Raw genomic sequence first — 10,817 nt, 5'->3', positions numbered from 1 at the left:
TGAAAGTTACTAACCTAGGGGTTTCTTTTCATAAAACCAAAGAGCTTTTTTCCCTCTCAGATAAACAGTCTTAAATAAACTCTTAATGGGAGGCAACTATTCAGCTTCCATTATATATCTGCTGATGATTTTCTGTGACTCAGGATGACTCCACATTTTATTTCAAAGGCTGCTAGGCTTTCCACTGGGGGATAGTGGTATTGTGTAGCAGGGCAGGTGCGAAATCAATATCCAATCTCAACGGGGATAAAGAAAATGTTTTTCCCTCTAGACCCCTGTTGAGCTCAATGAATCAATTTGTGGGGAAAAACTGCTCCACAAAGAGCTCAAAAACAGCAACCAACTATAAAGTTAAAGGGCATAGCTTGTAGCAGAAGAAAAAAAAGGGTTTTATGCAGAAATCACAACAGTTTCCCAGCAGTTGGTAAGCCAGCAAATAAATGAAAACATTATATTCTTATTCATTACGCTGAGAAGTATCCAGAATCCCTGTGAAAGTAAAGAACTTTAAAGGTCTCACATCATCAAAAATAGAAGCACGACCTGCCACAGAGTTTAACCTTTGACCCCAAGCTAGAAAACAGAATCACAACCTCTGATCACTGCAACATCCATTTAATAGCTGCTCCCATTAAACTGTCTATGTGCAAGAAACAATGGTGGCTGTGCAACTAATATATAGAACAGCAATTACAGGGGACTTCACAAGACAGCTGAAAAAAGAGAGAGTTGTGTGTATGTGTCTATGTTTATGTTATGGAGAGGATGGATATGGCCTTTCATATAGCTGTGCCTGTCTGGACAGCAGCTGTTATAATGCACACACACATATACAGTGGGAAACAGAGTTTTATGATCAAAGGTTGAGGTCAGGATGTAAATCTTTATGTGTGCCTCTTCCCCTTCATCACCCTTTTATATCCCTTCCCCCCAAACACTCCCTCCATCCATCCTCACTCTCTTACCCGTCAGCTAAAATAAACCCTGTGAGGTAACCACCCAAGGCTCCCTGGGATGAGTTTTATACAGACTATTACTTCTCTGCTGAGGAGTGTCGAGCTGGAGCACGGAAGCATCCGAGCTGCAGTAAAGGATCAACCAGACAGAAATCCACCTTACAAACAGGCAGGAGACACAGGTAAGGACTGAAGCAAGAGGGGCATAGACCTTTACGAGGTTTAAAATAAGCAGCGACATAAGGCACTGCTTACAATCTGACTGAAAGGATTGTTTAATGTTGAAGTCCTTTAATAAACTGTAAATGAGAAACTTATTTCCTTGGAAATGCATCATTATGTGAGGATGCATACTGGATTTGCAATGGAGTGACACTATTGATTATTCTAGTTATATAACAGTTCACAGGTATATTCATAAGTTTATTTTAAACATTTAATCAAATTTTCATTTAATGCATTGCTTGGACCCCCCGAAGGCAAAACATACTCAACATAACTTAAAACTTGACATAGCTATGTTTTAGAAGGTGAGTTGCAACATTATATTAAGATATATTAACTTGCAATGTCATAGCAAAAACTACAGTTTAGTAATACTTATGAAAATGTCTTTGTCCATCTATAGAGGTTGATAACGATGCAGGCCGGTGTGGATGATGTGGCTAAACTGAGGATGTTGCAAGCCAGGGCTCTAGCTAACGAAGTCAGAGGTGGTAAGTGTACTGTGGACGTTTTGATTTTGTTCCAGTGTATGCCGTGATTTTGTGACACAGAATTGATATATGTGGACATAAACTGGTAAGTTAAACTACACATATGAGTTTATATATTGGTTTCCATATTGCAGCAAGAATTTTTGGGTATTTACACACACACATATTTAAACTGTGTGATCACGACCAGGGATGTCAGCTGCGACTGAGTCAAACATCAAAGTCTGTTAGCTCACTGCCTGGAGACATATTGAGTGTGGTACACCCAAATCCCTGGAGTGCCAGTTTGTTGTTGAAATTCTCTAAATATTCCAGCAGGGACCAACCCAGTCACTCTGTTTGTTTTCCAGCAGAGTCCCCCAGCTATGCTTTGAAACCAAGTCCCCTAAACTCAGCAAAATATAACTCCCACCACTGAATTTTACACATGCCGATCAAAGGCAGCTCCTCAAGGGTGGCATATGCCCAGACACTTGTCATGTACAAGAAGGAGAACCATCCGCTCTTACATTAGTCTTTCATCCAAAGATCCTATTTATATGCCCAGTTACCCATTGCAACCCTGGACAACAACAAACATTACATACCCCTTGACATCATCTCTAGGCTATTTCAGACCCTTGACTGTGCCTTGATATAACACGAGAAGAGACCCTCAGCAAAAGCTGCACAGATACCAACTTAGAGATGCTGTACATGCTCTGGCTTTTTGATATCGGTTTCCCTCAGCTGTCTAGAGGTGACAGAAACAAGGAGATCAGAGAAGACATTGCCAAAGGTCCTTATTAGTCTATTCCTTTCCTCCTTTTTCCAACTGTCTGGATGTTGCTGCTATCATTGCCTTTGCACCATCCGTTACATGTCATGATTCATGCAGGGTCAGCATCACCAGACGTCATGCCACACAGCACAAAACCATGCGGCAATCTGACTTATTACTCTTACAGGGGAGAGAAGAGAGTGCTATTTTGGATATGCATAGAGATATTAACTGTAATCACTTTTTAACACACCTCTGTCTGTCACTGTGCCAGGGGATCTGAACCTGGGGAAGAAGATCAGCGTTCCAAGAGAGATAATGATAGAGGAGCTCCACCTTCCCTCTAATCGAGGCTCTCGCATGTTCCAGGAGAGACAGAAGAGAGTTGACAGGTTCACAGTGGAGAACCCCGTCAATGGTCCTTACAACACCCACAATGTAAGAAATCAACAGGCATTATAGAACCCACAACTAGAACCCACTGTAATAAGGTCACCCTACATACCTAACATTCTGAATCCTTGTTTCTAATGTAGTTTATGTCTAATACCAGCTTCTTGGTGGGCTGGATGATCAGCCAATGATGATTCTTTTTTAGTCTCTCAGGAGTCTCAACTTTTTAGTGAACAACAACAGGCATTAACCATCTCAGCACAATTACGCCATTTGCAAAATGTGGCATTCCATCCTAGTCATGAAGTTTTTCCCGCTTGAATGAACAACATTTTAACAAAAATGTGTTCTAAGCAGACAGTGACATACATCACAAACTGTGCATTTTCAGACGAGCTAGGGTACTGAAGCAATTTAAAATTGCATTTCCATAAAGTTGGCAAACCAACAACAGATGAACTGAAAAAATTGACAAGATCAGAATAATATGTTCTTTAAACTTGGCTCAAAAACCAAAAATGCTGTTACGTATTTTTTTTTTTTTTTTTTTTACTACACCTAGCAGTACTAGGGCCAGTAGTAGTGTAGTTCTGAAGTGTGTTACAATATTTGTGGGTTAGAAACATTCACAGAATCCTAATTTTGTCCCTTCAGGCCCATCTCGAGGCCATTCCTCCCTCGCAGACCATACCAGAGCCACAGGGAGGAAAAGAGAACCAGGCTTTCTCCATCCCTGGTAAGCATAGCCTGGCCATGAACCTACAGAAGACTGTAGCAAAGAAGGGCAGTCCTGATGTCCTCGCTCCAGGTAAATGGTAATACACGGTGAAGGAAGGATTGCCACAGATTGCCCCAAGCACAAGGACTAATTCACTGCAATGCTTGAGCAATGCATGAACACTGTATCTCACTGTGATCTGTTAGCATTTAGCTTCCATGTGGAAATGTACTGAGCAAATAAATTAGTTTTATTATTATCAGTGCTAGGAGAGTTGACAGTTTGTAGAGAACAATTACCTGTGAGCATCTTCGCTGAGTGCTCTTGTGCATTTGGCCTGACACAAAGCACTGCTTACAGTCTGGCTGGCTGTGAACTGAGCTCTGTTTATTATCAGGGATTCACACTGAGATCTAATTACTGTAGTTCATAATGTTGACAGGAGTGACATCAAAGAGATTTATATGTATATTAGATCTGTTAGCGCTTTGTTCGGGCTTGCTTTTTTTTGAAGTTATCAAATGGGCTTTGTAATTAGTTTGAAAACTCAAGGATTATCCATTTTTTCACACAGGGGACTTTATCTTGCTTACTTTGAATTTAAAACATAAATTACTCTATTTTAAAGTAACACTGCTCTCTCTTTACCCACAAGGGTTGTCATATTTTATGTGCTGATATTAGATTTTTGTTTGTGTCAGGATATTCTGGTCCTCTGAAGGAAATTCCTCATGAAAAGTTCAACACAACAGTAATCCCCAAATCCTACTGCTCCCCATGGAGGGAAGCTCTGGGAAAGAACCAAGAGCTCCTGAGCACCCTCAATACCCAGCTTCCCCAGGTCCCACAAAGGGTACAGCTTGCGAACTACAGGTGCTTCAACAGGTAATTCCACTTTTCCATCTCTTACCAGTCACTACCCCACTTCACCCAAAACATCATGAATATTTACATCCTGTCCAGCTGGAAGCACAGGCGTTGTGACCTACCCATCTTCAAATAGACACACACACAACCTAACTGTTTTATCCATGGCCATCATCTTCCCTCGGCTCCACTCCATGTTTCCACAGATTGAAAATTAATGCAGTCCATGGTTTGCACGCTCCTTGGAGTGTGGCTGTGTTGATGGCTATTTTGAACCCAAGCTCTTGAAAGACGATCCACTGAGGCACTGCGAGCTTCTAATGCCCCCACAACAGATTGCGCACGAAAGGGAATCATGTTTCTCACACAAGGAACTGTGTAACAGTAAGGTGGGGAAAAGGATAAGTTTGGGCACATGGAGAAATGGAGAATATATAAAGACAAAGCCTGGGTCAGTTACTGCTGTCAGTCAAATTGTTTCTGCTAGTCAGTCTGAAACTGGACCTCCCATGGAGGGATTTGATTACACCTTGAAGATTATGCTGTATTAAATCTATTCTCAACTAATGGTCAGAGCAGCCTCACAAGTTGAAGAGGTCCATCACACAGCCAGCTTCATATTGAATCTCTGGTGGTTCACTGCTCTTAACAGGACCTCAGGTTAAAATCAGAAATGACCAGACTAGATATCATGTATCATCCAAATTTCCCCACCCCTCCTCTTTATGGGAAGAAGTGTTAGCCATTATGATACCCAGGTCATGCTTTGCCAGGAACATGAAATGCAATGCGTTCAGCCTATTTAGTAAAGACTTTTTTTTTTTCCCTCAGATCTGCCATGCCATTTGGGGGGGGTATGACCAGCAAGCGAGTGATACCAGTGATTGACTTTGAGGCAATAGAATCTCAGAACCTGCCTGGCATCGCCCTGGATCGCATGTGTCACCGACCCAACTTCAACAGAGCACCCAGGGGATGGGGAATTGATTATTGCCCTGAATCTAATGAACTATGAAAAAGGGTTGACAAGCTAAAGACTGAAGCACTGACCTATGCTTGCTCTTCTCCTCCCTATGTTAATCTGTGGGCACAGGGGAGATGGAAAACACACTCAAGCATAAAATATAAATGGTTTGACCAGCTGAGGTAAACTATGAATGCTGGAATTAGTTAATTACCACAGTAGAGTCCAGTACAGTATTGACATCGGCTGATCAGTTCTGCCCATTCTTTCTTTTCCTCTCTTATAGCAGTGTCTGACACCCCCTCTTCTCACTTAGTCTTTTCACACTCTGGCTTCACATCTTTTCTGCACTAAGCACACATAACAGCAAATTGTTACATAATGAATAATATGCACTCCAAGGTTATCAATGACAGTCATTTTAATGACAGGAGAAAACATTTAAAGGAAGCCTTACAATAACTAAGATATTCTGTGAAATATTAAGATTGTGTCAATTACAAAAAAAAAAAAAAGTAAACAAAACTGAAAATTGACAGGTTTAAAAACACTTCCCAGAATTTGACTCCATATGACACATTACAGGATTGGACAAAAACAAATTCAACCTCAAGTACACATTTTTGTATGTACAGTGGCTCCAACCACAGGAGCCTGTAAAAAAAAACAAACAAACAAACAAACAAACAAAAAAAACAGAAAAAAAAAAAACTTATGACCTTGATCACATTGGTCTCATATTTGAAGTTTTTTTTTTAGGTATGTTATGTTCTACTGTTTAGATGCTGTTCTGGTATTTAACTGAAACCTTCTTGCACTATTCTGGTTGTTGTCTCTCCAGACACAGATTGTGCTCACTCAGCTCATTTCATTGCACTGGAGGTGGATAAATCAGATGTTGTCCTGTCAGGAATAACTGCCTATGCAGTTTCTTTCTGTCAGAAGCAGTCTGCAGGTTTCAGGCCTACTGACAGCATCAGAAGTGAAAGCATCCTGACCGTGTTTTACATAGGGAAAAGAATGACTCGTTATCACAGTAAGATTTCACTCGAGCAGCTAATCTCCATGGCGTGAGCCATGTGCAGCATGAGCCCCCATGCGCTGAGGGTCCTGGGAGGGATAGTGAATTTGACCAGGAGGTCTCATACTCATTGGAGGCGGCATAGGTGGAGCCATGGGACCCATGGGATGAAACATTGGTGGGCCGAAACCTGGTGGATGAAAAGAAAGAATACGGCATTATTCATCTATTGTCTCTCACTGTCTTTAAATCTTGTACACCATGCTAAATGATAAATAAATTCTTCTTAACAACTTTGCACAGATTTGTGTTAATTTATAACAGCAGATCAAAATAACAAATTAATATTCAAATAGTGTTAATGGGATAATACTTGATAACTTTTTACAGTGCTGACAGAAGCTGCAGCTGTGTGATCAAAGTTATGGTTTTACCTGGAGGAGGTGGGTTAATGCCTGGAGGTGGGGGGAGAGCAATGTTCATGACAGCTGGAGAAGTGCTAGGGTCCAGGTTGAAGTAGTTTGCAGGAGCTTCTTCATCTAAAGCTGGTGGTGGTGGAAGAGCTATAACACAAAGAGTTTTAAAGACAACATGACAAATATATTTTAGCAATGTTTTTATTCCAATTTTAATTCCCACTATAAATCCCAATGAAAAGTTTCTACCACATATGACAAAACAGGAAGAAACAACAACCAAAGACAGGCTATAGACATTAAAGACCACATTAGACTCACATGACAATGTTACTTTGTATACACACACAAATCCCACTACTTCCAGAGTTTTCAGACTCACCTCCAGGCAGTCCAGGTACTGGATCAAGTCTGGTACCCATCTCACTGACACCATCTTTGATGCCCTCCTTCCCTCTTGCCGCCTGAGACCTAAAAAGACAAACCATGTAAATTAACATCTAATTTACATTACTTACTTCACTAAATACAACTGAATGGTATGCAACAGCAGAACTGTGTCTGAAAGAGATAATGCCAAGTGTCTAACTTCTCTGCGGTTGTAATATACTGCGCCTGGCATATCCGCAGTCATCACCACAGGCAGTTTACTGTGATGTTAAGTACTATAAATTTTCACCTGTCCTCCTTAGTAGCTCCACTTAGTGGGGCAGTATGGAAGCTAAACAACATCATCAGATTACAGAAGCTTTCTTTGGGTTCCATCCACAGTGCATGACACCGTAATACTCAGCGTTTACCGGGCTGGTCAGCTTCTTACCTTCCCCACTTGACAGTGAGCCTCCTTCCATTAATTATAAGTTTGTTGAAGGACTTCTCAGCTGCCATTTCTGCAGCCTGCCGTGTGGCAAACTGAATGAAGGCACACTGCTGCCTTTGAACTATGGTGATGGTGCGAATCTCACCAAACTGGTAAAAGTGGCTCCTGTAATAAGACAAATGTTGAAAATAAAATACTAGATATAACAGGTTGAAATTATAACAGGTGTAAGAAAATAAAAGGAAATGTTATATTGAAAATACATTGGATATGCTGTCAATGACAAACTGTTCAACAGTTTGTTATGAAAATAAATCCTTACTTGAGATCCCCATCTGTGACAGTATCGCCCAGGCCTCCTATGTAGAGGGTAGTGATAGACTTGTCATCTGGTGGATCTAGTCGGGGCATTGTTGAGGCCCGTTTCAGCAGCTTGTCAGCTACTGGGTCATTGATGCCGTAGTAACGGTCCTTTATGTTCTGGTCGGCTAGAGGGTCATCGGGATCTGTGGGCTTCTCGTGCCTGTGTGAAAAAGAGAAACATAATGGGAAAAAAATGTTCTCAATACAAATCTAACAAATCTAGGGGCAGACTGAACACAATGATTGAACACAATACTGAAACTGACAGTAGTTTTTGACCCCTAAGACCTGCACCTGTAGCCTTTTTGCAGAGATGTCACTCACCTGTAGGGACACTCCTCCCCTCTCTTGCACTCTCCCTTCACCCAGAAGGAGCAGATGTGTGGCCGGTTCCTCTTGTAGTATGGCGTGGTTCGGGCCAGTTTCAGCAACATATCACTAGAGCTGGTGGCCTTACCTAACTGGCCGACGGGCCTTGTGCCATCAGAATTGGCTATCTGAAAACAAAACAGACTGTTTTAGCAGGCTCTCACTATTTAAGGTATTAGAACCTAAGGACAAAATATAGTGTTAGGGTTTCCCAGTAAGCAAACTATATAAAATGTATACAGAAAGAAAACAACTATACCTCTCTCTCCATGTTCTGTGTGTAGTACTCTTTGTTCACATCTGACCTAGGAACCTCATCTTTAATGGCGAGTCCAGTGTCTCGAACTTGGATGGGCAAACCTGTAAAACACAGGTGTGGGAAAAGGCTTAAACTCAGATAACAAAATGCTTCAACAAGAATTCAAACAACATACTGTACAGCCACATTATTACCCTACAAGAATCTGTTGCAGAGACTCACCATACTCGAGGTCCAACAGACACGTCTGACAAACATTCTTCATTTTACTGCAGGTCTGACAGACCTCTGTCTTCTTGAATCGCATTCGTGTCCCCGGACACCACCGGAAGACAGTAAAAGGCCGAGCACAGATCTGCCAGGCAAAAAAAATACATGCATAAATACTCCTATGTGAAACACAGTGTTATAAACTACAATGTGTGCCACACAGCATCATTTAGAGAATTGCTGCAACACAAACCTTGCATTCTTTCCCATACTTCTCCTTGGTCTGTAACGTAAAGGACAATTTGTTTTATTAATAGTATTAGAAAATAAGGCCCAATTCAATATGACACCACAATTCTCACTTACCATTCGAATGTAAGGATTTTCTCCCAAACATGTCTGGCAGAGAATTGGGAAATCCTGCAAGACAATGGAAATCAGATTTTTTTTCGGTGAAATCCAAGCAAAATTTTTGTTATTCATCCAAAAGTCTCCTGTCAGTTTTCTGAAGCAGCAACTTGACCTGAATTCTTTGTTTCACTTTCTACACAGTGACTGCATGAGAGTGGCACCCTTCTACTTTGCCATCTGTTGAAGGATGCTGTTTCAGTCCAAGTGCTAGCTCCTCAAAATGACCTGCATGAATCCATCCTGGTGACAAAGCACCAGCCAAAGGCCTAAATATAAGCAGCTCCCGAGACACAAGCATCAACTACATAGTCTAGGCTCGAAAGATTTATATTGCAGTGTCTCGATAAAACCAACACTGGCCGCAGTGCCATGATTCAAAACAGGAAACGGGTTCATTATCATATATAGCAGAGTTACGGAAATCCTAGGGGCTGCACAAATGCAGTGGCCTCATGAGTCAGATTTGGCAGGAAACCTCTAACATCTAACGTTAGCATCAAATAAGCTCAAGCTAAGTAATGTTAGCAGGTAGAACGAGCGTGACGTAAAAATACTATTATTATAAATCACAATGAGTACACACTTATTTATAGGACTAAAATAGTTTATTAACCGAGAGCACTGCTGTTCTGACATTCCCAGCAGACGGAACACAGAGAAAGGAGAAAGGACTGCCTTGGTTTTATTTGTTAGCGCTAGTAGCCATGATTAGCATAGATAGCTACATTAACATTACAGCTACATGTTTAAGGCTGGTCTGTTTAACCCCAGCTCCAGATGTTATCGTCGACTCTCTGTAGCTCAACACCGCTGTATCCAGAGGACACAATAATACTGTTAATTTGTGTTAACGCCGAGGCTAAGGCTGATATGCTAAGAAGATAGCAGCCACGCGTATGCTACTTGCTAACGGAATGCTAAATTCACTAGCTATCAAGCAAACCTGCGGTGTAAACGGCAAAGGCCTGTAGGTTTCAAGTCCCCGCTAGCTCCTGAAATGAAGTGGAAATAGTTGTGGTTTAATCAAACCCCTCTGCTCCGTGAACTATAACGCGGATTAAACGTACCGCGTCTTCCCAGTTCTGTCTGTTGTAAGTGTTGGATCCCAGGGACGTCGCCATTTTGCAGAGTGTGAGCCAAACGGGCCAAGAGCTATCAGACCACAATGCACCGCGCCAAGAGCCCTGGCTCACCTTAGGGTGTCGCCCTAAACAGCTTCAATAACAGAAAGAAGTAAACGAGAAACAAACATTAATACAGCGAAGTACTAATAATCCTTTGGCTATAGAAACAGGTCTGGGCAGTTTATGCATCGGTAAAAACACATTATAGAGGAGTCATCTTGCATAAAAAGTCATTTTATTGCTACTAGGCCTATTTGTTTAATTTACATTCAGATGGACTTAATATTCTTTTACTATTTTTACATTGCAGTAGGACTGGTTTTATGTAAGTGAAGGATGTGAGTACTTATTCCACCATGTTTGTGTGGGAGCGGGAGACAGATGGACTGACTGACTGACTGATGGGTGTGGGTGTGGGTGTGTGTGTGTGTGTGTGTATGTATGTGTGTG

At 41.5% G+C, this 10,817-nt stretch overlaps 2 protein-coding genes across 3 annotated transcripts; one reads left to right on the top strand and one right to left on the bottom strand.

The window, feature by feature from the left end:
- Nucleotides 1-980: 980 nt before the first annotated feature.
- On the top strand, nt 981-5,924 carry LOC113144461 (myozenin-2). Of its 2 annotated transcripts, none has more exons than XM_026330534.2 (6): nt 981-1,138; nt 1,585-1,672; nt 2,707-2,870; nt 3,480-3,561; nt 4,245-4,428; nt 5,242-5,924. In XM_026330534.2, the coding sequence occupies exons 2-6, from the start codon at nt 1,597-1,599 to the stop codon at nt 5,423-5,425; spliced, it is 690 nt and encodes a 229-aa protein (XP_026186319.1). In that variant the 5' UTR covers nt 981-1,138; nt 1,585-1,596; the 3' UTR covers nt 5,426-5,924. The 2 variants fall into 2 exon arrangements, with proteins under 2 accessions (XP_026186319.1, XP_026186318.1); XM_026330533.2 differs by having other exon boundaries at nt 3,480-3,633.
- rbm22 (RNA binding motif protein 22) lies at nt 5,778-10,414 on the bottom strand. The gene is made up of 11 exons (XM_026330532.2): nt 10,311-10,414; nt 9,199-9,252; nt 9,086-9,115; nt 8,845-8,977; nt 8,623-8,723; nt 8,319-8,491; nt 7,954-8,154; nt 7,632-7,796; nt 7,194-7,282; nt 6,830-6,958; nt 5,778-6,585 (listed from the first exon to the last, which is right to left on the bottom strand). The coding sequence occupies exons 1-11, from the start codon at nt 10,362-10,364 to the stop codon at nt 6,431-6,433; spliced, it is 1,284 nt and encodes a 427-aa protein (XP_026186317.1). The 5' UTR covers nt 10,365-10,414; the 3' UTR covers nt 5,778-6,430.
- Between the last annotated feature and the right edge of the window lie 403 nt (nt 10,415-10,817).

The sequence above is a fragment of the Mastacembelus armatus genome, chromosome 10, assembly GCF_900324485.2.
Source record: "Mastacembelus armatus chromosome 10, fMasArm1.2, whole genome shotgun sequence".
NCBI lineage: Eukaryota > Metazoa > Chordata > Actinopteri > Synbranchiformes > Mastacembelidae > Mastacembelus > Mastacembelus armatus.
The sequence above is the reverse complement of the archived record's forward strand: the minus strand, read 5'-3'. Positions and strand labels throughout refer to the sequence as shown.

Coding starts and splice junctions, on each gene's coding strand:
- LOC113144461 (XM_026330533.2), top strand. CDS start 1,597: ATGCAGGCCGGTGTGGATGATGTGGCTAAACTGAGGATGTTGCAAGCC. Junction 1,673..2,706: donor AGCTAACGAAGTCAGAGGTG/GTAAGTGTACTG, acceptor TCACTGTGCCAG/GGGATCTGAACCTGGGGAAG. Junction 3,634..4,244: donor TCCTGATGTCCTCGCTCCAG/GTAAATGGTAAT, acceptor TGTTTGTGTCAG/GATATTCTGGTCCTCTGAAG.
- rbm22 (XM_026330532.2), bottom strand. CDS start 10,364: ATGGCGACGTCCCTGGGATCCAACACTTACAACAGACAGAACTGGGAA. Junction 9,116..9,198: donor AAAATCCTTACATTCGAATG/GTAAGTGAGAAT, acceptor TTTACGTTACAG/ACCAAGGAGAAGTATGGGAA. Junction 8,978..9,085: donor AGTATGGGAAAGAATGCAAG/GTTTGTGTTGCA, acceptor TTTGCCTGGCAG/ATCTGTGCTCGGCCTTTTAC.